Below are 25,278 nucleotides of genomic sequence, written 5' to 3' on the forward strand. Positions count from 1 at the left end.
TGCCAGTTATAGTTCTGCATTTTTTTAAGCAAAATTGCTCTTGGTTTTATATTGTAATAAAACTTGCCAGTTTCCACATTCTTAAAAAAAAGGTTGGTGTATTTGCTAAGTACTTACGTAGAAATTTACTGATTTCTAAGTGCTAACCCACTCTCTTAATTCAACTCAGCCTTTTCTGGTCCCTTATGCTTCCTATTAACGGATCTGTATTATAGATGGTAAATTGTGGTGTAGGAACAGAACACTGAACTTAAAATCTGGAGGCTGAGAGTCCAGTATTGTGTCTACTGTGTCTTACCTGTGTGACCTTGGGTGAGACTAAGTTTTTCTCATATTTAAAATGCTCATTGTGTTCTCTAACAGCATTGGAAGAATTTTAATGATATAACATATATATGAATAATAATAATAATATAGCTGAATTGCCCTCCTGCTGGGATTTCTCTAAGTACTCATCCTGAAGAAGAGAGAAGAAACCATTGGGGGATGGATGATATTAGAATTGGAGGTCGGCTTGCTTTTCTGTGACTTTGTCCCATGTTTCCTATTCTTCTTTATCTCTTGTGCTCTTCTTTTAGTGATTTCTTTATTGGCTGGCCTGTACTGGGCAGATTTTACAAAGAGGAACAGACTGAGGGAGAGCTGTGGTATTTGTCGCGATTTGGAACAGATGGGAAGGGGTTTCCTCTCAGTGGCTCTTTTACTCCCAGAGCCTGGCCAATCCCACAACTAGGCTAGACTCATCTCTCACCCCTGCTGTACGCCCAGAGATACCAGCCCAGTCAGCTAGATGGAGAAGGGATGTATTCACATGTCAGATAAGGGTTGACAATGACATCTAAGACCTCTTCCACCCCTGATTTTGTGACTCTGGTGGTGGTATTTCTGCCGAGACCCCGGAGACACATAGGATCCATACTGCAAGGTGTACCTCCTGCGCTTCTGCCCTGGCGTGCACTCCTGTGTGCTTCCATCCGGCATTTCAATTTGATTGAATATGGTTCTTGTAAAACCAGCACCGTAAATCCCATTCATGCCTGCCTGCCCTGCTTAACTCAGCCTCCAAATGCCTCTGTGTCCCTCTGTGTCTTCACGTCCACTCAGTCTCCCCAGATATTACCAAGTAAACGAACACACCTGCTCAGTGCTCCCATTCGTTGTAGGTTATGTTTACTTGATTATAAGTTCCATCTGGGCCAACACTATGCCCTGTGTATCATGGTAGCCTCCCCAAGGACAGTGCATAAGAAGTAATAGGCACAAGCAATTTGTTAAACAAAAAAAACCACTCCTTTTTTTCATTTCATTATGTTCTTAGTAGCATCTTGGAGATTTATTCTGATACACATACATGTTCCAAATCTAGTAGTGAGTGACACTTGGAGTCATTTGATGGAGGTCTCATGTCACATCTTTCTTTTGATTCCCTGTGGATGGTCATGTTCATTATAATAGGACTTGCATTAGCCACCAATTTTTGCAAGTATCCTAGGGAGATGATTTGGTTATTACAAACATACCCTTTTTATTGTAGAACATTCTGGCATTGATAGTTGGTGAAACAAAGATATGATCTACTGGTGACCAGTATAATTAGCAAATATATTTTGTAGGAGAATTAAAATTGCTTTAAATATGTTATCTCAAAGTGCAGTAGTGTGAAACTTAAAGAAAATAAAAAAGACTGCATGTTGGAAAAATGTATAGTAGTATGGAAGAGCGTGAACATAAAAAGACAAGTCCTCATTGGCTCCCAGCAGCTTCCTCCCTACTCTCCACTAGCTCCCCATTCCCCCAGGGCAACCACTGCTGACTGTGGTTTATATGCCTTGAGACAGTTTTCTTTGTGCAACACACGTATGTAATTTTTAAAAACAAGTTAAAAAGTCGTTTTCCTGCCGTTTGCTTTTTATCTTTAGATATCATGAATATGTTAATAAATAGGTCTATTACTATTTTAAATGTTGTGTAATATTCCATAGTATGGATATATTTAACCATTAACCAACTGAATGATTTTGAAGTTGTTTATATGCAGTGCCACTGTGACTATCGTGTGTGTTTACTTGTGCAAATAATTTTGAATAATAGATTCTTAGTAGTAGAAACGCCAGAATAAGTGGTATATGCATTTTGAGTTTTGTAATTACCACCAAATTTTCCTCCAGTAAGTACTAGTTTCACTCTTAAGTTTTAACTAAACTTGATGTTTTCATAATATGATTTAATTTTTTTTTAATTGATGGACTATATGATCATGTACAGGTGAAACTTTTTTTTTTTCTTCACATGAAAAAGCATTTCACTTTACAAAAAAATAATCTTAGAACTTAGGTCACTTATCTTGGAGGAATCACATCTCCAACTCAAGAGGAATTTGCTAGGATAACGCAGAGACAGCCAAGTGACTTTAGACCAATACCCTTCATCCTTTCCTTTCCATTTCCAAATCTTGCCTTCCCTCACGCTCTATAGTTATCTTTGACGTGCGTAATTTACAAAGGATGGCTGCCAGTGGCAGTCAGTTTCCTCACCACCGCCTTCTCTCCTTTAACTGACCCTAAGTCTCTCCATGTTGTCTAGTGAGCTTATTATTCCCATCTTCCTCGCACATGGGTTTCTCAGACCTCCCACTGTAAGACTGGTCAGAGTATTTAGGAGCTTAGAAATTAGCCTAAGTTAGAATACTGGCCCCTTTGCTTTCCAGCTCTGTTACTGGGGGCAAGTAACTAATTCTTTTCAGGCCTCGGTTTTCGTATTGGTAAAACGTGGACAATAAAGAGTGCCTGTTTCATATGGTCTGGAGGGTTAAAGGAGTAAATATGAGTAGTAGCTGTTATCACCATCATTATAATGTGGCAGTCAGCATGTGTCTTCATAGGTAGTGGTAGATAGTTAAATAAACTATTTGTGAACCAGTTTTTTTTTTAAAAGCCTTTTAAAATAATCTGAGCAAACCACTCTTGAAGATTGCAGACATTGTAGATCTCTTTTAATAAATTTGAAGAGTTGGATTATGTAAAAATGAGACTTTCTGAGAACGTTGCCTTTAAATATTCATATTTATGCCAAGTGATTGTTAATACATTTGTTAACTGAGTAATGGACTCTGTGTTTATACTCTGCATTTTTTTAATGAGCATTGGAGATTGTACAAATACTTTATATTAAATATAATTTCTGTACACGAATAAACATATTACTGAACTTCTGAAGTAAGTTAAATGATAATAAGGGATGAGTAATAAAGTCAGATGAGAGGAAAATAAGAGATGGGGCTATAAACCATGACAGGCCTATTTGAGTTCCCTGAGAGAGATACTGATTATAGTTCTACTTACTTACTTCTTTGGCATTTAGCTGAAGGGAAGATGGCTTGTTGAGGGAGCAAAGCCTGGTGCATGCCAGGGCTCTCTCTGTCATTAGCCTCCATGGTAAGGAAAACAGGTTGACCTCGAACCGCTGCTCCTGGAGAGGACACCATCCTGTATCCTGGCAGTAGAATGACATGGACTCACCCTTGAATAGAAGGTGGTGAAGGATCTGTCTGTTTCAGCTACCTCAAAATTGTAAATTGAAATGAAGGCATTTAGTCACTACCACCTTGAAGTGGGGATTTAATTAAGAATAAGATTTAAATCTTTTCGCAAGTGTGCTTATCCAGTGCACATTATTTTTTCAGGGATCTTCTAGCTCTTGTCCTCTCTAAAGAAAAACGTTTTTGAGTTTGAATCATTGAAGTTTACTGCCTTGTCTCCCCTCTCGGTGCCAGTGGTTGATGTCAGGATTTTGCTTTCAACTTGTAAGACAGGCATACCGGTGCCTTTGTAAGCCACAGACTTCAATTTCGTGTTTCCTAGTTTTGACAGCAGGCACCCAAACTGTAGGAGATGGCATTCTTCTATAGATCCCCCCAAAGAGGCTGAATTAGTATCCTCTGCAGTGGAGACATCTGCTGCCTGCATTCCGCCTATTGACTGAATGTGACTAACTTTAACAAAAAGGAACACTGCTACATAAATGTAAATGGTTAAAGCATTATTTGGGCAACAGTGTTACTAAAGCAGTTAGGTCACAATTCAGATGAAGATGTAAACTAAACGCCTTTCACCTCTGCGTGTGAATTTGTTTTCCAACAGAGTAAGAGGAGAAGAAAAAGCATTAAGTTCCCCCATTAGAACCCAAAGCTGTGGATAATTCCACATTCCAAACATAGCATAAGCCAGTTGTGAACGTTTCTTAATATCTCAGTTTACAGTTTACAGCAGGATGAGTTGGTGTTACCTAATGCTTAGAAGCAGCTGTTTCCGTGCCATGAGACAGATACGCTGGAGACGCCTCTGATACTTCCGCACCCTGAATACTTTTCAATATGAAGATCCAGAATGTTCCGCCACGTTTAACATTGTCTCCAGATACAGAATCGCCCCTCCACCCCCGCCCCCAGATTTTATCCTCCGCGAAGATTCTGATTCAGTAGGTCCGAGGTGCTGCCTAAACATCTGTTTTTCACAGTGTGCCTCGGGAAGCTTGATATCCTCTTAATTTTTGAGAACTGCTGGGATAAGGAATTTTGATAATGGGATAAATCAAACCTAAATCAGAACTAAATCAAGTAGCAGACAGGGAGAGATTTGACTGTGGTTTTTCGCGTCCATGAATTCTCCTTCGCTTTCCTGTGTTGTTACATAACCAAGGTAGGAGGGTAAATCAAATTCACACTTCCTAGCTGGGAATGAGAGACAATTAAACTGTTCCACTTTTTTCAACAGCTAATTTCATTTTCCCCCCAAGGCTTGAAACTTTTAAGATTAAGCTTTGTTCATAAAATGCTCACAAATATTAATTATACAGTTGTAAAAGTTATAGCATTTATAATTATAAATATAAATAAGGATAAAAATGTGATAGGTTTTTAACCACTTTAAGTGGACCATTTAATTCACATACACACATTCTGATTGCTGCCCAACTGTGGGAATATTTTAATAGCAAATGTATAAATACAGAAATTATGTTTCTCTGTACATACCTTTTTCAAAGCTAAATGGTGAGAGGTTTGTCTTTGATGATAGACAGCCATTAACAAGTAGAAATAAATTTTGCAAATCTGCATTTTATACGAGGCTTAGGCAACACTTTAATGCATGTAATCAAGACATTAGGATTGAAATAGTTAAACTTTAAAATTAAAGTTTAGTGAAAGAATTTGCTCTTTTAGGGGGCATTATTGTCATTGCAGACATTGAATTTTCTGGTCTATAATATATAGTACATGTCTTATTCCTAAAATGTCGAGTTGTGTTCAGAGTAAATTTTTATTTATCAACTAGTTACCTTTGCTTGCATTGTTATGACTGAGTGAGGATGTTTTTTACATAGCCACGTGAGATTTCTAATTTTTATTACCTAGTTAATTTTTTTATCCCTACATTATAGAATTTTAGGGTTGAGGAAATGGAGACCTGAGGAGCTTAAGTGATATGCTGAAGGACAGTTTTTCCAAACTGTGCTTAGAAAGGAAGTCTTCTGAATTCTAATCCAGGATTAGGAACCCACACATCTCTACTCATGTGTAGACTTTATTAACTTATTTGTGGTAAAATTTTATCTGTGGGCCATTTTCCCTCTGCATTGCCTCCTCCTTCCCCCATATGCTCAAGAAATAAGTTTATTCTAACACTAGTTCACCCCTCCTAAAAAACCCCCACAATTTAGCTTACTTAAAAACTTGAGAAACACAATTCATGTATTTATACATTTGCTGTTAGATATCTTTCTAGCTAGACAAGAATAGAACTCTGTATGTATGTAAATTAAATGATCCATTAAAGAAATTTTAAAATCCATCGCATATTTAAAATATGATAGTATTTTTAAACCTATTAGATTTTAAGGAAAAATACCTTGTGTGATTCAAGTCAAGTAAAAGCGATTCCTAGATTATTCTTTGTAGCCCTTCTCTTCGTATCAGAAAAAGCAAGAGTTGAGTTCATCCTGGAGTTTGGGGAGAGTATCTGAATGTCAACTCCTTTGCTACTTCTGGCCAAGGAGAAGACTGGGATTTTCTCCAAACCAAATTAAAATCTGCTTTAAATACTTGGGTATTTCTGTGGCAAACGGAGCTTCAGCCTCACAAGGCTCTGAGCCCAGCAGCGAAGGGTAGCGGGCCTCCAGCACACGGCCTGGGGCAGGACTCCTTGTGGGTCGTGGCCTTCAGTGTCTAACAGAGAACAACCTTAAAAATCACAAAAATTGGGGCAAGTACCCCAGGTGAGGGTAGAAATCAAATTTATTTAGTTCAGTTCAGCAAGGGAAATAATGGGAGGGCATAATCAGTTGCTTGTCAAGAGTTTTCCCTAAGGAGAGGATAAGGAGAGACATGTCATATTTCCTAGGAGGATTTTAACAAGATACTGGGACGAACTTAAGTATAAAAGTTGAGAGCCTATAGTTTGGTTGTTTGGCAAGTCTCTTCTGATGCATGTTAGTTAGGTAAGGAATTTATAGATATGTGTGTGTGTGTGTGTGTGTCTGTCTCTTTTCCTAGAATTAACCGGATTGGCTGGATTAGGGATCCACATCTGTATCCCTCAGGGATACCCTGTGGGATACAGATGTTGCCCCATTAGTTAACTCTTCACAGCATCACTGTGTCCTTAAATCTTCTTGTACAAACATCCCAGCATCTTTCTTTAAACTTGTCTTTGACTTAAGAGTTCATAATCCTTGCTCTGATACCGCCAAGATTCAGACTTGAGTTCCAAGGCTCAGGGATGTGTTATTCCGCAGGGGAGAGAATGAGGAGACTGGATTTGGTGGTGTGGCTGTGGTGTCATAACCTCTCTGAACCTGTTTCATCTCCTACTCGCCCCCACAGGCCACTGTGAGGGTAAATGAGATAATGTATGTGAGGATGTTTTAGCAGTGGTTCTTTTTAATAGAAATCCCCGGGGGGGGGGGGGGGGGATGTACTCTTGCTTTCTCCCTCCATCTTGTCCCGCCTTCCTCCTGATACTTGATTGCCTGTAAACACTGTGGTAAACACTGGCTAGGTGTTAGGGAGCAGTGGTGAGCAGGGTAGATAGAATCCTCTCTGGGAGCTTCAATATCTACGTAGTTACGTACCATGTTTCCCCGAAAATAAGACCTAGCCGAACAATCAGCTCTAATGCATCTTTTGGAGCCAAAATTAATATAAGACCCGGTCTTATAGTAAGATAAGACCGGGTGTTATATAATTTAATTTAGTATAATATATGTAATATAATGTAATACCAGGTCTTATATTAATTTTGCTCCAAAAGACGCATTAGAGCTGATTGTCTGGCCAGGTCTTATTTTCGGGGAAACAGGGTAGTTCCTACTGGGAATAGATTTCTCTGCCTTACTTCCTGAAAAGCCAGTCTCTCCTGCTTTCCCTAATAGGCCACTCGTTCCCATTGCCATTTTTGTTCATTCTCTTTCCCAGCCTTTAAATGTTGACCTTCCTTAGGGCTCCATCTTAGATGCTCTTCTTACCCCATACAGCCTCCCACGATGTATCTAGCTCCCTGCTTGAAATCCTCTCTCCTCTTCTTGGCTATCTCAAAGGTGCTTTAAATTCACCATGTCTGAAACAGCGTAGAACCTAAACACTGCTCATCCCACCCTAAACCTGGCCCTGCTCTGATGACCTGTGTGTCCGTGACTTGTCCAGTATCTTGTCCGTTTGTTTAATCTAGAGACCCATGTCTCCTCTTACCCTTTGATGTCCCATACGTCACATACCCACTTCTTCCTCAAGTCTTGTTTCATTTATGTCCTAAATTCCTGTCAGGTTCTCCATGTCTCTTCTGACTGCTAGTTTTCCAACTACCATCATCCTTTGTACAGACCGTCAAAATATCATCCTCACTGTTCTCTTAATGTATTTTTGCTCCCCCGTCCATCCTCCATATGGTTCCAGCATTTTACATGTATGAAAAAAGTATTCAATGAAGAGCTTCCTTGCCTCGTGTAACTAGGTTACTCATTCTAAACATTGCTTTAAGATATTTTATGCATACGCAAAGAAATAACTCATAAGCTCTTTTTTAAACTTTACTATTTATACAAAAGGTGGTACTCTGTATACTTTTCTTCACCTTGATTTATTTTTTCAATCAACAATATATCCTGGATATCTTTCTACTGTAGTACATAGAGAATCTCTGCGTTTAATTTTATGGCTGCATAAATATCTCACAGTAGGAATGTTGAAATTGATGTACATCAGGACAAAACATCTTTTACTATCTAGGGTGTTCCATTCTTCCACTTTGGATAACCTTGTCACGAATTCCCATTCGTTAGTCTTAGAAAAAAACCTATGCCCCTCGTTTGCAAGGGCTCTCGGGGCCTGTGTACCTTCTCTTCTCCAGGGTTGTTTTGTATTGCTTTACCTCCTCATCCTCTACTTGGTTGTTGCATGGACGTGAATTATCTTTTATTTCATGTACGAACCACGTTCTCTTCCTGCTTGAGACCTCTCTCACATGCAGACCCTTTCCCTCTTTTTCCTCCCTTTAGTTAACTTCTCATCTGCTGAAGGCAAACCTCAGCTCAAGTTCCATTTCCTCCAGGTATGCTTACCCTGGCATTCCAAGGCCATGCCAGAGCTCTCTGGTACAGTCTCTTCCTTTGAGCAATGATTACCACTTACATATTTGTATGTGTGGTTATTAGATTGATATTTATCTCACACACTACAAAGTGTTTCTTTATATAGTAGGTTGCAACCCATTATGGGTTATGCAATCAGCTTAAAAAATTATGACAAGCCTTTTTAATAAATGAAATAGAAGAAGTATTTACTTAATAGTAAGGGTATTTTTTCACGATAACTTTGCTACAGATTAATAGATAGACAGACAGACGGACAGAAAGACAGATGTTATCACATAAGCACCTAGATACACAAATATATTGGGCATGATCTAAATTATATTTCTTAATGTGGGTCTCGGTCAAAAAAGTTTGAAAACCATTGAACTGGATGGTAAATTCTGTGAGGACAGGAATTCTGTATATTTTGTAAACCATTCCATCCCCAAGTCTAGCAGAAGGCACTCAGTAAATATGCTGGCTGAATGAATGAATGAATGAATGAATACCGTTTCTGGGAGGTTCACAGACCCATTGCCTTACTCCTAGGGACTGAAGGACCCTGGTTCTAAGCAGATGTTAGTGCTTATTTCCTTGGCCAATTGAGTCTATATTTGGTCATTAGAAGAAAAGAAACGTAATATAAAACAGTACCTACAAATGTATCTTTTTAAGGGATGAAACATTGATGAAAGATTTTTAGATTTTAATTTTTTGTATGTCTTAAGAATCTTAGGACTTAAATACCATTTTATTTTATTTTCTTAATAAATAATGAAACATAATTTTTACCTGTCTAAATTTTGGGGTAATTTTTAATTTCTAAGGTACTCTACACAGAGGGCTTATTACATAGCTATTATCTTTTGTGTGTACTTCAGCAATAAAATATTTATGCAGTTTGGCAAGGTGATACTACAACTTGGTTTAGTACAACAGCTGCACTGCCTGTTCCCATGTGACTTGATTTTCCTTTTTAATCTTTGGTTTTCTGCAACTAAAGACTTATGTCAGCATGTCGTTCATACAGCAGCATTTAGTGGTGAGCGCTTGAATTAACATAGTAAAGAATGAAATACTCTTCTGAGTTTACTTGGTTTCATATTTTTCTAATATCTTCGGAAAACATTTAAATAACATATCCTACACAGTAGGGCTTTAGAAACATCACATATTTACAATGAGACATTTTTGTGGCTTTTTTATTCTTTAAAGTACCTGTAAATTCATCTCCAAAGGCATAGTCTCTGACCTTAAAAAATGGAAATATTTCAGTTCTGACGTAATCTGCTTTTGGTTTAGCACAAGTCAGGAAAGTCCTGGAAATAAAAGAATGATTCTTGTATTTATTTTCCGTCATAAATTTGTATGTATAATTGAAATTGAGATTGGATTAAAAAGTGTTTAGGCAAAAACTACACAATTTCAATTCTTTTCAAGTTTATTATCAGAGCCCTTTTAGCACAGAGTTCTTATCTAGCATATGTGTTATTTTTTCTTTTTATTTCTAGGTGCTCCTGATCCAACAGCAGGTGCTAGTATAGATGATGAAAACTGCTGGCACTTAGATGAAGAGCAGGTTCAAGAACAGGTTAAACTGTTCCTTTCCCAGGGCGGGTACCACGGATCAGGGAAGCAGCTTAATTTGCTCTTTGCAAAGGTATGATTGTTAATTTTTAAAGAAATATTCCAAATATATACATATATAGAAAGTCTCATTTTATATGACCATGTTTACTATAGGGTAAAGACTTTTTTTTTTTAATTAAAATTTTTTTTAATATAGTATCTAAGCTAATCAATTAGAAACTTCTATGTTGTAATGCAAGCATTAATTTGCTTAGATGTCCTTAGACAAGATACGGAACATTTTTGTCTCAGTTCCCATTAATAAATCGTGATGATTTATACAGTTTTGCAAAACCTTTCAATACTGAAAACAATAAAAATATCTTAATGTTATTTTAAATGCCATCTTTTCAAGCTTTTTCTTTCTTTAGTTAATTTCCCAAGTAGAGCATCACCTGGAATACAGCCCTTAAAAGGTGTATTCAGTTTCATAATGTCAGTATCTTTAAATTTGTTTCCAAAGCATAGACTTTGGAGTCATGCAGACCTGAGTTCAAATGTAAGTTCTAAACCTTACTAGGTGTATGAACCTTAAGAAGTTATTTAAGTCAGTTTCCTCATCTATAGAAGTAGCTCATAATGGAATATCTCCTCAAGTTGTTATGATCATTGCGTTGAATGATGATATGTCTGACGTGTAGTTGGGTCTTGGTAAATTTTAATTTTCATCACCAAAATTGGATGGCCTAAGAAACAAAGTTATTTTCATTATAAGTTATGTGTGAGCAGATGCTGTATCTGTTTCTTTATACAGAACTTTTAGTACCATAAACACAATTCTAAATACTGGATAAAAATAAAATGCTTTTTTAATAATTTTTTAAAATAATACTAAAAAAATTAAACCAATATTAAATTGGTTTTAAGGGAATAGATAACTGTGTTCATTGATACTTTTGATAAATAACTTCTCTCATATTCACAATAAAAAGGTTTTTTGTTTTTTTGTTTTTTTTTAGTTCAGAAGAATTAGAGTAAACTCTGTTACTGGTTGTGGCCAGAGAATAGTGCGTTCTGATTCATTTATACCCTCTTAATGTTTGCCTATATACCATACATAGATTGGCAATTTTCCGAGAATTATATTACAATAAAATACATTTAACTCTAAACCTACTTCACATATGATTTAATAATTCTTTGGTAATTCATAGACACTCTAAACTCCTATAACACCTCAGAGTCAACAGTCTGAAAATTAATTCCCATTCGGCTACAGATATAGTACTTGAGTGTTGGTTAATATTATAGTTCTGGTTTGTATGCTTACTAGTAAAGTGTTTGTTTTCATTGCTATTTCTAGCTGAGTAACAGGTTAGAAATTTTTCAGGAAAGTAAACATTAAATCAAATTTTATGTATTAGTAATATGAAAGGTTTAGTATGTTTAGACTCACAGGAAGTATTTCATAGGTTCTCATGTCAGCAGAGAATATACTGTGGCTTAGTGGAAGCAATGCGAAAGGTATTAGACTGGCCTGCAGTTGCTATGTTTAATCCCTATACATGGTGTATACATTATGTATGCCGTGAGAAGTAACAGCAACATCTAATTGTGGAAATGGCTTAAATTGCAGAGTTAAGTAGAGTTAAGGCAGATCTGGGTTCTGATCACAGTTGTTCCTTTTGTCCTTTGGGCAAGTTACTTCTCTGAGGCATGGTTTTATAATTCATAAAAGGGAGATTATAATCTGGCCTACTTTATATGGTTGTTATAAATGCAAAACTCTTTAGCACGATGGCCAATAAATGGCAAGTCCCTTTCTTTCTCCCAGTCTTCATCTGTTCATAACTTTTTAGTGCTTCCATATTGCTAATAAATTCCTTTTAAAGATTATTGAAATAACCTTCCTGGAAGCAAGCACAACCCTTGTGATTCAGTGTAGAAGTGCTTTTGAGTTCTTTCCAAGGCTCACATTTCTAAAACCCGTGAAGGGTTTTATCACTTGCCAGGGCACAAGCCTGAGGCAGGATCTGTTGGGCTGAAGGTTTGGGTTGCTTTATTGGAGATCTGCCGTTTCCTCCCTTATTTGCCTTTCACTTAGAATCTTGAAGTAAAGGACTTACCTTTCCTTTCCCTCTGCTTAAGACCTTTTGCTTTAGCAATTTCCTGCAGGGAGAACTAGTGTTCAGCTGGGGTTCTTATTTGTTGAGCACATAGCTATACATACTTTGGGAATGGATAGGTTCACTTAGGTTTCCTGTAGAGAGACTTAGCTTCGTGTTTCTTTACTTCCTTTCTTTTTGGGAAATGTAGCACAAGCGTAAAGGACAGAACTTGAGGTTCCAGCTTGAGAGGCCAACTTAACTTCCTAGGTCAGTGGTTATGATTCTGCTTCATGGATTATTCATTTAGAGCCCAGAGAGTTCTTGAACCTACAGCCCTGTCCATTTCCTCTTACCATTGCAGAAACAATCCCATCTGAGTGAATTAGAAGCATGATACCGCTTTGGTGCCAGAGAACTTAACTGAAATATTACTAATTTACCTCAAAAACTGAAGACTTGCACAAACTCTGTGAATATACTAAAAACCATTGAATTATACAGTTTAAATTGGTGAATTGTATGGTATGTGAATTATGTCTCAATGAAGTGGTTTTTAAAAAATAGAAGAACAGATGCTATTATTATAAACATTATCAAATCAATGTAGAAGATTCCTAAAGAGGTCTCAACAGACGCTTTAGGCTCCACTGTTCTGGTGGTGAGAGTGATCAGCTGGAGAGGCAGGAAGATGCCTCATGCTACGTCCTGTTCGTTTTGGTGGTGTTTTTCTGTACGCTGGCGATTTATTATTATTTTTTTTGGAATTGGGAAATTAGCCAAATTTCTTTTCTTTTTGTGGATTCTAAAACATAATTTTAAGAAATTAGTTCTCTGATTAAATTGCTGTTTAGGATAGAGGTCAGTTTTTAACAACTTTTGTTTGCTTATGAGGGCTGGTTTCAAGACTTAACTCCCCCTCACCAAGAAAAAAATAAAGAGAAGCAGTGTACGTCTGTGTTACTGTTTGTTTTTGAACATTTTCCTGAAGGTCTGCTTTTGCCCCACCAGGTGCGGGAAATGCTGAAGATGAGGGACTCCAATGGCGCCCGCATGTTGACGCTGATAACAGAGCAGTTCATGGCTGACCCTCGGCTGTCACTTTGGAGGCAACAGGGCACTGCGATGACTGACAAATATAGGCAGCTCTGGGATGAGCTGGGTAAATATAAACTTACATATCCTGACGGATTGCCATTGAGTTATATGGATAAAGACCATGTTGAATGTTTACAGAGCACAGTCAGACTATTGCTGAAGAGAGAGCTGCTGAGATGTGTGCTTGTTGCCGTTATACACTGGTTAGAACAAGAGGAAGAATAAGGACTTTGCAGGAAACAATCTTGGCAGGGTTTTGGGGGAATTGTCTAATCTTGAGGAAAGCGAGCACAAGAATCTACCTTTAAATATTTGGTGGGGAAAAGCTGTATTATTTTAAAATAGGTATTTTGTATAATAGAGCAGGTTACTTATTTCTAGAATAATATTGTAATCAATGCAGCTAAAATTTAGCTATTTTCCCCTTTTGCCGACATTAAAAATATCAAAAATAGTTTGAACATTCGTTTTATATTTTAACTGTTACAGACTTAGACTGTTGACCATCAGAATGGAAGATACAGCAAACTCTAATTTTTCTTGCTTTCTAAATCCTTGGTTGTAAAGATATTAGTATAGCAGGTGGTTGAAAAAATGAGAAATCTCCTAGTCATATTCACCAGGAAATTTTGGGGGATGACGCTTGTTACTTAATGCTCATTGCTAGGAAATTAATAATGTAGTTGTTATTTTGTCATTCTATTAAGAAATCTGTATGTGGTGAATGGAATTTTTGACAAATCTTGTTGGCAATACACTGTTACGTGCCTATATTAATTTTATGTTCTGGATATATTTACCAGAAGATCCTAGTCTCAATGCAGTTGAGTAGAAGAACTTGTCATAACTCACCTTCTCTCTTCCTCGTGGCTAATCATAGAACACGTCATGCTGACTGATCCCACATCTAGTCTAGACCAAGAGAAAGTGCTGTTCATGAAGATACTACGTGATCATAATAATTGGAAGGGCCCTTTAAGATAAACTCTTTCACAGATAAGGAAACTAAAGTCTGGAGAGGTTAGGAGACTTCCAGGAGATGACACTGTATGACGTAGGGTTATGCAGCAAGTTGGTAGAATTTGACATCCAAGTCCTTTTTCTTATTAATAGGATGTGTGTTCAGGAACTTGGCTGTGGATGGCAACTCTTAACTCTTGTGTATATACTGGGGGTGCCAAAAAATTGTGTACAAGTGGACACTTTCGTCCACGTTGCTCAAGCAGTAGTTTGCCGTAATCAGAGTGTCTATACGCTGATGGTAACCACTTTGAGCACCTCTTGTAATTGCAGAAGTCAAACATGATTTGTATTCATCTTTTGTTATCAGTATATATTGTTACAATTTTAATACAGTTTTCCTTTCTTAAAATGTGTATACATTTTTTTGGCACCCTCTGTATATATCTGCCAATTTAATCTTGGTATTTTTCTTGGGTCACCCGAAATAATAGTAATGACCTTTCCCCTAACTAATCTATAACTACAGTAGATAGTTCCAACCATATTAGAAGAATGTTTGGGGACATGGTGTGGTTGGTGGTTGGAGAACATGGCTGTAATGCATGGATTAAACAACTATTTGTGTAGAATACTGAATGATTTACTTTTCCAAGTAAACCCTCCCAATTTTGTAGCTGTACAGTAAATATTGAATTGAGTAGTTGGTTTATGATGGTAAAAAGGATGAGTATTAAAAATCTATAATGAAGGGAATCATTTAAGGAAAAATTATTGAATTAATGTTACATGAATAAAACTTAAAGAACTTTGGTACTTAGAGAAACTTAGAATTGCAAATAGCTTATTAGGAAGAAAATGCCAACTAAATTTTTTTGTTACCTGAAAAAATACAAGTGATACCGTCAAAGTTTACATAGTTCACATGTAATCCATTAATCACATCTTTTCCAAATTGGTTTTGAAAATGGTATGTACCTTAACGCTCAATCAAAAGTATAAATTCTCATTAGGTGGACGTTTCCACCAGCTGATTCTAGTTGTGCCCTCTGATGGACTACTTGCTAGTTATGGACCAGGCTCTATTCAATATTCAAGTTCTTTGATTTCAGTCCAGGATGAAGAATACATCTTCTTGCCCTGTGTTTTCTTTTTTCACACCCCCACTCCCCAGTCATTACTAGACTGCTACAAATTCTCCTCGGTATTCTGATGGCAAGCAAGGGGTCACTTGCCATTTTCATGGGGTCGAAGTTCTGTGAAGAATCCCACATAGACGTACCAATAGCTATCACATCTTAATATTCATTCACCAAAATATTAACTACAGGTTGCTTCTGGACTACAAAAGGAAAGGATTTGGGTTCTTAGTAAAATGGGGGGATTTGACTTCGTGCCCCTGCACAGGGCTCTCATTGCTTCAAGGCTCTGCTTTGGAATTAAATGCTGAGCACTGCCAGATGCCAGACATTGAGAAGAGGCTGAGTTTTGTCGGCAAATGGGATCTGCAAGTTAATTGGTGTTTTCTGCAGGCTTCTGGCTGTGAAATGAAATTGGAAGCCCTTTAGCCACATGGATAATACAGGACCTGAATACAAATGTCACATGTCACCATCAGGACCCACTGTGAGACAATAGTGTTCCCACTCCAACACTGCGCCATTACAGATCATTTAAATATGGGGATTACATTTAAACTAAAAGCCCCATTTGCCTTTTACTGCAATTTAAATGTCCTCTTAGCAAAAGCTAAGTGACAAATTAAATGAAAAAAGTGCCCACATTTTTAAAGCTGTAATGCAAAACAACCTTTTATTGCTTCTCATGTGCCACGAATGAATCATTATACTTGTCAACCCTAAACCAAGCCATAATTGGAGCAGCTACTGTTATCAAAGTGGGGCCGCTCTGTGACAGCTTAATAAAGCTGAAACTGTTAAATTAAATCTCAGATACTTAACTCCTTAGCACTGGTGGATTCGATGGGTCCATTTCTGGCAATGGCCAATACACCAGGAAAAAAAAAGATTCCTGGCACGAAAGCCTTAATCTGATGAAAGTGTACAAGTAAGAGTGTCTTAGCCAAGTAACTGCTTCTTGGCAGAAGAGTTTGGAGGCATCAGATTGTTAGACTACAAAATTTTATTTTTTCCTTGGAATCAGATATGCTCCTCCCCAAGCTTTACAATATTCTGAGAATATGTGATTTATTAAAAATTTAAGTGTTGATGTTTCAAAATTAGTTTTAAAAATAACACTTATTTAACATTGTCTCTCTTTCAAATAAATAATGCAAACTTATTTGCGGTACCGTAGCAACAGGCCCAGTTTCTTTCCCCAACCTTTGGCTAACAGAGGGACTAATTATGCTCAGTTCTTCTTTTCTAAAATAAGTGCCTATAATACTCATTTGGTCTGAGTTAATTTTTGTGATTTACTCCCTGATTTTCATAATGTAGTAGGAAATAAATAGAAATGCATACTATTAAGCTCCTGTTTAGTGCATCTCATTTGCAGATACATTTATCTTGTATGTGAATCAGTTTTTCAAATATTAATTTTACTTTCTCTACGTGATGTTCATTTTCCTAAACATACGGCAATCTTCTTGAGATGAGTGTTGTCATGACCAGCTGTAATAAAATGTGTATATTAAAATCTCACGACAGAAAGCCCGTTAACAATGGGAGAGGCTTCACATTTAGTAGAGCTGTAGAACACACACCTCTTCAGTTGCATTCTTTATTCTGTGACACGCACATTTTCTGGAAAGCAGATCACATGTGTAACCCTTGGATTTCAAAGAACAACCCAGTGCCGATTGGTGGCGAGCACACCTACTGTTAGCCCTAATGGCTGTCTGTTCAGCGCACTTAATTACCGTCGGGGTCTTTAGGGATGAGGGGATATATTGTAACCTCTCATCTGTGTTGATGGGTCTCTTTTCCTTAAATGTCTTCCTAGACTGTAATTTTCCTTTGCTTCATAAAACTATAGGTTGTGGCTGCCAGTCTATTAAAACCTAATTAAAATGGATGTCATTAGAGGAAACAGTTCAATAAGATTTAATTACAGTTTTATCACAGGGAAAAATTCTTAAATTTTCATTTTCAAGTATTGCATAATATGTTTTTCCCCAAAATTTTAAGCACTTAACTTTCTCTCCAAGCTGAGTCATGTGCTTTGCTTCCTAGCATATGAACCCTGTTTCTTAGGGAAAGGCCACGGCAAGAGCCTTGCTGTTCTCAGCTGTGCTCATTCAGTTCACAGGCACAAGATGGTACCACTCAGAGTTCTTTTCAAAGCTTTTGATCTCAGGATGTCTAACTCTATGTGAGCAGAAGTCGCCATAGTTAGATGCTTTTTTCTAGTTTGAATTTCATGCTAAGGTTAGTTTGTCCACTGTTACTATGCAACGGCTACAATATTGCTGGACATGTTGCGAGGGTTTACAAATTCAGGACACTTGGAGTCAGCACAAATTTATGTTTAGCAGCAGAGAACTCAGTCTACCCATTAGGACCGCATTTAGTAAAAAAATACTGAAAATGACCTATCCTGTGGATCCAGAGAACACTGTCCCTTCTACCTTCCCAGATACACGCGGTCATCTCTGTGGGCCTATTCTGCATCTATCCACCCACATTATTCTTGAGTAAGGAAGAAAGCGTATACTTACGTCACACATTCAAAAGGATACACTGAGTAAGTCAGGAGAGCCTTTACGCACAGCCAGACAGAAGAGTTTAAAGACTGCTTTGGGTATAATTGTGGAGAAATTTTTGTGAAATGCCGTCTTACATCTCTGAAAGCAGTAGGCTTAGTAACACCTCCTCTACCACCACCATCTCCACCTGCACCACCACCACTACCACCTCCACCACCACCACCACCACCACCACCACCACCACCACCACCACCCCGCGTGCGCACGCACACACATACACACACACACACACACACACACACACACACACACACACACACCATAGTTTGAGCCCCTTACTTAGTTTTTATGGTAAATTTAAACTCAAGCTATCCACATTTGGAAGTTGGTAGTGGTTAGTGAATGGCCAAAGAGTAACTGCTTCTCATTGAGAACTAGAAAGCATTCTGATATAGTTTGCCATATAAGTAGTTAGTTACCTCTTTGCTAGTGCCAGGGAGAAAGCAGCGATTCCCAGAGCCCCCTTGCAGTAAAACCATGTCAGTCCAGACCTGTAAACTTCCATGTAGCTGTGACTGTACAGTGTAATCCTAATGAGCCACATTGTCGGGATTGCTCGTTACCCACCAGTTTGTCTTTCCTGGGCACAAGGAGAATCCAGCTTTACCACTTACACCCCCTCAGAGCCCTCTTGTTAACCCTTCTTTCCAGAAGCCTTATTGTGGTACATCTTATCAGTATGTCTTAACTACTTCCTATGTCCAGGGGAGTAGATGTATAAAATACTTGGTTTTACTGTTGACAATGGTACTAGTAGTAAGGAGAGATTAGAGAGCTGCAGCCATCCAGAGACGTGAGAAATTAGAACAGGCATGAAGGAACTGAGGAGAACTTTGATAGGGTGATTTATTCACATATTAGTACAAATATGTGTACAGACTTCACGTAGTTTTACAAGATGTTCATGGAGATGAGCTGTAGGGAAGAAGCAATGAGAATATTCCAGAAGAAAGGAATAACATGAACAAAGACAGGGATGGGCTCAATGAAGGACGGTATGAAGGGTTGGAATTCATGATCAAAAATGTTGCCTTCACATTTTCAATCCAATCTTGTTCCTCTTCCCTGTTAGCTGCAAAGGGAAGACAGAGAGAGACATCATAGGATACAGATTTTTGCTTTGTTTTATTTCCCATTTTTGTCCAGCTACTAGAGATAACACAGATGCCAACATTTATTTATTAGGCACGATGCTAAGCATTTATTCATGTGTTATTTTATCTAATTCTTCAAACAACCCTGTGAGATAGGTACAGTTATTAACCTTAACTTCACAGCCTGAAAAATAGGCTTAAGGAGTCTATATACCTTGCCTGAGGTCACAGCAGCAGAGCAGGAATTTTATCCCAGGTGACAGTGACTTCAAAGATGTAACTACCAAACTAGACACTGTCCTCAGTTTATTTTAAAAGACTGTAACATGCCTCTCCGTCAGGCAGTCTCTCTGTTTAGAGCAGAGCGAGGGCAGAGTGCAGCTCGCCTCGGAGACCATACCACCCTGTGAAAGCCCCCTGGCCCGCTCTGCCTATGCGTGCCTGACAGTCCTGGTGGCAGCAGTCCGCAGGGCTTACTTAGTCTAGTTGCTCATCTGTGTTTCAAGAGACTCTCACTTCAGACTCTGGAAAAAACAAACATTGACGTGGAAGAGCCAGATATAGGCCATTGATTGAGAACTAGATTAAGTATTAAACTGAAGCTTATCATAAAATGCAGATGCTACATGCTGTAGATGGGATGCAGTGAGGTTTTGGTCTCATTATCCAGTCCCCTTTGCTAAGGAGCCGGTGAAGACCTTAGGTCACTGTCTTCATGCTGGTCTATACCAGGCCCTGCGGATGACACTGTTGTCAGTACGTGTTTACCTGATGTGGCCTGTGGGCTCTGCAGACGCCTCCTGCACATGGGACTGGGCTGTCCTGCTCGGCAACGCTGTTGTGGGGGCTCCTATCTCAGTCTCGGCTGCCCCCCTCGTGATTCAGAGCTCCCTCTAAATACACAGGCTTTGTCAATTGTATTGCTCAGGAGGCTTTGCTTCCCTCCAGCACTGTTCTCACAAGGCCTCTCTGCTGCTGGGTCTTCATTACGGGGGCCTGGTTTCTGTCTCTGTTCTGCAGTCCTACTGCTTTCTGTGTGAGACCTTTGTATGCTTGGGCCAGAGGCCTCTGCGTTCTGCTCTGCTGTGGGGATGGGAAGGAGGGGTTTCTTCTCTGTTTCCTTAAATAGGCAGAATAACTTGTAGTTTGGGTCAGAAGTTAACCAAAAGAGAGAATTCCTGTTTCTACACAGTGAGCAAACCTATGGTAAATACTTCGTGTGTAATGCTACCAACCATCCTTCTCTTGACTGCAACTGCTAGGGTTTAATTATCCATTCAGTACCCTGCATGGGAAAGAATGGAAATAAAGAGAAAAAATTTTAAATACATATTAATATACAATAGTAGATTCTCAGGATTGAAAGAGATCTTTACAGATCATTTAATCCCATTATCTAACCAATCGGAGATTCTAAATGCTTGTCATTGTCTAAGTTATTTAGGTGCACAATTGGGTAATTTGTAACCACACTTAGGGATCACCCCCTTGTGTATTTTTATAAAACTCTATTTTAAATACCTTGGAGATTTGATTAGGAGTTAAGATGCCTTATGATTCATTCTACTATGCTTTAGTGTCCTGTGTTATATATATATAGTGTGTTTGTACCAAGAATGGGTTCCAGTTACTTTTTTTTATGCTGTCTTACTATTTGTAACATGAGACCATTCGTAGTAAATACTAGTCTCACATTAGTGGGTAATAAGAATGTCAGAGCATTGGTGTAATGTATCCTTTTCTCCCTCACATCAATTTTAGAAAAGTTCTCTTTTCACTCCTTTCACTTCCTAAGAATTAGTATTGCATTTGTCCTCAAGAAACTGGCAGCCAAGGGCTGGGGGTGGGGGTGGAGGAGGTCTCCTTGCTAAATTGTGGATCTCAAGAGGGTACCATCATGGTAGAATGTAAGGAAAGGGAGAGAGTAAAAATGAAGAAAGACAGGCACAGGATCATTTTCTTTCACCATTTCTTACCCTAAAGTGGCACATACAAAAATTAACGAGGTCTGAGAAGCCCCATTTTAAGCCATCTGAGATTCCCAGGGGCTTCCGGGAGCTAGAGTGGAAGAAGTAAAGCCCAGGACTGAAGCAGACGCACATTGGCTGTTCTCTGTGCGCTGGCACTGAGCAAAGTGCTTTGCAAATGTTACCGTAGTTAATTTAAGCTTAGGTAAGTTAATGAGCGGGGAGGAAAACCCAGGGAGGTGATTAATGGCTGTCCTTTAGACGGGGTGTTCAGACACTGCCTCACAGAGCCCCTGGGGTGCGAGGGGGAGGAGGAAGGAGCGTGCCACCCAAAGGGGGCAGGTCCTCTCCATCCCAGCAGAGACTTGCACCACTTTACATACTAGGCTTTCCATTCAGATTTCTCTAGAACAAAGAACTCTGAGATTTAAAATGCATGTTTGATGGTTACTGTTTTCATAGACTTTTAAATAGCTGCTCTTCTTAGAGGTGTACCCGAGAATCACTTTTTATTTGTATAAATAACTTTCTCTTAACATAGTTTAGGGGGAAGGCAGGCCAGTAAGTGATTTGCAGCAGGTAAATTTTTGTGAGCTTGTCTGGTAATCGCATGACACGCTCTTAGTGTTTTATTTAAAAATTCCAAATTGAAATAAGAATAGGACTGTAAGTAAAATACAGGTATTTTCTGATGTTAAATTACTCGGATGAGTTAGTAACTGGTCATAGGTCTTTCTCAGGCTCTGATCTAAAGACGAGTAACCAGGATTAGTTAATAGTTGTCCAAAAGGTGGCTAACTCACTCTACTCTATGCCTTCTGCTGCAAAGATAACCTTTGAAATAGAAACCTGAATCTCTGTGGTTTGGAGCTATGACCAGCTGGACCTTCTTGACCCTAGGTCGTGCTTCCCAGCCCGTTTCATTTTGGGTTACTTTCATAAATTTCAAATTTTGCTTCAGCGGAGGAGAAGTAAGAATCATTCATAAATTAGGGCTCAGATAGACTTAAGCGATCAGCGGTCTTGAAATGCCTTGGATGGGAAGCTACAGTCTTCCTTTGTGGATGAGCAAGGGCTGAGGAGCTTGGATGGGAGGAGGCTGAACAGGGCACTTGTGTCAAATTTAAGCTGGGACCTGTGAGACCCATTAGGTTTCAAAATGCTGCCAAGAGCACAAAAGTCTCATCTCCAAGAACAAGTAATCAGAGAGAATTTGTTTGTTTTGAAACTGCTAAACTACTCACTGTATAGTTTCTGCTTTTATTGGGGCATTTAAACTAACTTCATAGCCATACTTTTTCATCTCTGTATTAGTGTCCATTCGATAACCTCACTTCCTTTTTCCCTTTTTGCCCACTAATTAGAACACTGAAAGTGACACTTTCTTTTTTTTGGTTGCAAATTTTTTTTAAATTAAATTTATTTGTTAAATTTATTGGGGTGACAATTGTTAGCAAAATTACATAGATTTCAGGTGTACAATTCTGTATTACATCATCTATAAATCCCATTGTGTTCGCCACCCAGAGTCAGTTCTCCTTCCATCACCATATATTTGATCCCCCTTACCCTCATCTCCCACCCCCCACCCCCCTTACCCTCTGGTAACCACTAAACTATTGTCTGGTGACACATTTTTTTAAAGTGAATTTTCCTATAAATGTGAGGGAAAACGTGCCTGGCTAGAGTTGGCGCTCAGCAAATATTTGTGAATTAAAAAGTGAATGAATAATTGAGGTGTAAAGCTAGAAGCATTAAGAAACGAGTATTTATGATGTGCTGAAAACACTGATTGAAAGGTATTAATTTTCACTGTGTCCTCAGTTTTTTTTTCCTACCTTCCTGTTTATCCCACTTTCTCTACCCATGTACAGGTGGTCCTTCATGGGTGCCTGTGTACGCATGAAAACACATGCACACACATTGAAATGCAGTTTAGAGTATGGAAGGGCAGTGATTCCCCCTTGCCATCAGTGCTGCAGGTAATCTATTGCATTAATCAGCCAGCCAGTGGGAAATGCATGGGGAGTGATTATACTATCATATACAATACAATCAGCATGAAGCACTTGTCAAGACCAATACATCAAAGTTTAATTCAGTAATAGAATGAATTAGAGTAAAATGAAACATTCTGTTCTCCAAGAAGCTCAGCACCCATCACAAGTTCTTTCTGAACTCCGTAGAAAAGTCAGTGCATTAGAAATTATTTTCATGAATAAAATTGCAGTTCTAGTATGACAGAACACTGTAAGCCCTCTTCCTTGTTATTCTTACACAACCACAGTCCTCAAGTGTTTACCGGATACCAGTATTCTACAGTCATAACCTTTGGTAAATGTGATTATTTTTGGTAGGGCTGCTGATGATCTTTTGTCTTAAATTGGTTCTCCACGGTAAGTGAGAGGAAAGTTGTTCTACCAGGGAGGGGTTCAGGGAAGCCTTTATCCAGAAGTATGGTTGGTGGGCCGCAGAGTGCTTTACCAGACCAGCAGGTAAAGAAATACCCCATAGCAGGAACATACTGCTCACATGCCCTGTGGTAGGCACTGCCATTGGGGGAGCTTATAGTCTAGTTATAAAGTAGAATGCGTAAGTGAAAAATAAAAAGCAGCCTAAGACAGCCCAAGACAACCGAAGAAGTAAGGTTATCTAAGGTAGGGTCTGTTTCAGAAAAGTTTGAGGATAGTTCTAATACATTTCATAAGTCACTATTCTATATAATTTTGTAATACATGTTCAAAAGTAATTCTTCACCACACACTTAACCAAACACGTTTTTTTCAAAGGGGAATATAATGAACAGGGTTATTAGAGCCAGTCACTCTTTTTAAGTATGGATTCTTATCCTCACATTTACTGTCCCTTATCTTAGACAAAACCTTGGTTTCCTTATCTGTAAAGCAAGCATACTGTGGAATCTTGAAGTCTAAAATAAGATAATTTAGATAATGCACACCACTTTCTTTCCCATTCCAAGAGTGTTTTGTCTATGTTGGGAAAGTGGATCCAATTGGGAGCTTGAGGAGAGAGGCATCCTGAAGACCTAAAGAGTGTTTGCAGAAATAGATGTATATATATAGACTTGGAGTCAGGACTATTGGACGAATCCTGAACCTGTTTATAAAGACAGCTTAGGGCAGCAGCCAGGGCAGAGCACATGGAAAATGTTTTTGGAGATTACCACAGTTCACATTCCTTCTCACTAACTGTTGACTGCCCTTTTCATATCTCAGAAGAAGACATTGTCAGTCACTTCTCATTTTTTCTTTCTTTCTCTCCCTTCCTCAAGAAGGAGAAGGGGAGTGAGTGGTGGAGGAGCTGGCTGTGGCCATTTCCTGTAGGACCAGGGTCCTCATGAGGTCAGGCTGTTTTTGTGAATCCTGCTCATTGATCTGACGGGGATGTAACAAATCACACAGGATGGGGACACTGCACATGAGAGGAGGGCCCCAGGTTTGCCCAAAAGGAACATTAGCTGGGAGACCAGGGAGCTGCTTTGGAGTATCTGTGGTTTATTGTCTTTCTCCACAACAAAAAGATCATTGTTTTACTTCAGTCCTTTCTCAGAGCCTGGTTAAATGAGAACCGACTGTATGCCCTTTTGCTAAGGGGTTAGCCCTGCTCGACCTAAGTGATCTCACACCCTCTCTCTAGTATCCCTGCAGTTTTATTTTCAAATTTTCTCAGAGATGATTTAGTGAATTAGAAGGTAGCACACAAAATGTAAAGCAAGGAGAATGTTTTTACCAGGTAAACTTACTTTCCAAACATGGGTGACTAACATGGACACTGAATTGTACTGAGAACAATGCTGTATGTAATTAGGGCCACAGTTTTGTGTGGTCTGACCCAAGAAATTTTGTGACTACAGTTTTGTTAGCACAACTAATTAGGCCAGTGATCTCCTATGTGTGACTGCAATTAGGCATTTCATGGCATCTAAATAAGTATAATTAGTTAATTGGATCATGCATGAAATTCTAGCCTCTTATAATAGCCTCTGAGAACAAAAATAAATACGATAAATACAATGAATTGTTTTATAACTGTGGAACCCTGGGAAATGCCAAAAGTGATTGTTTACTTTGCTTGCTACTATTTCATAAGAGTAAACATATTTAAAAGTAGAA

General features: G+C 38.6%; 1 protein-coding gene across 1 annotated transcript in view; it reads left to right on the plus strand.

Annotated features, from left to right (window-relative positions):
• The window catches only part of ZSWIM6 (zinc finger SWIM-type containing 6), a 183,982-nt gene that overhangs the window by 117,595 nt on the left and 41,109 nt on the right, over window positions 1-25,278 (plus strand). The window contains exons 3-4 of the mRNA XM_074328909.2: window positions 10,137-10,285; window positions 13,311-13,461. Of these exons, the coding sequence (XP_074185010.2) occupies window positions 10,137-10,285; window positions 13,311-13,461 (300 nt within the window). The remainder of the gene's footprint in view (window positions 1-10,136; window positions 10,286-13,310; window positions 13,462-25,278) is intronic.

The sequence above is a fragment of the Rhinolophus sinicus genome, chromosome 3 (assembly GCF_057876585.1).
Source record: "Rhinolophus sinicus isolate RSI-liver-muscle chromosome 3, RSI-T2T, whole genome shotgun sequence".
NCBI lineage: Eukaryota > Metazoa > Chordata > Mammalia > Chiroptera > Rhinolophidae > Rhinolophus > Rhinolophus sinicus.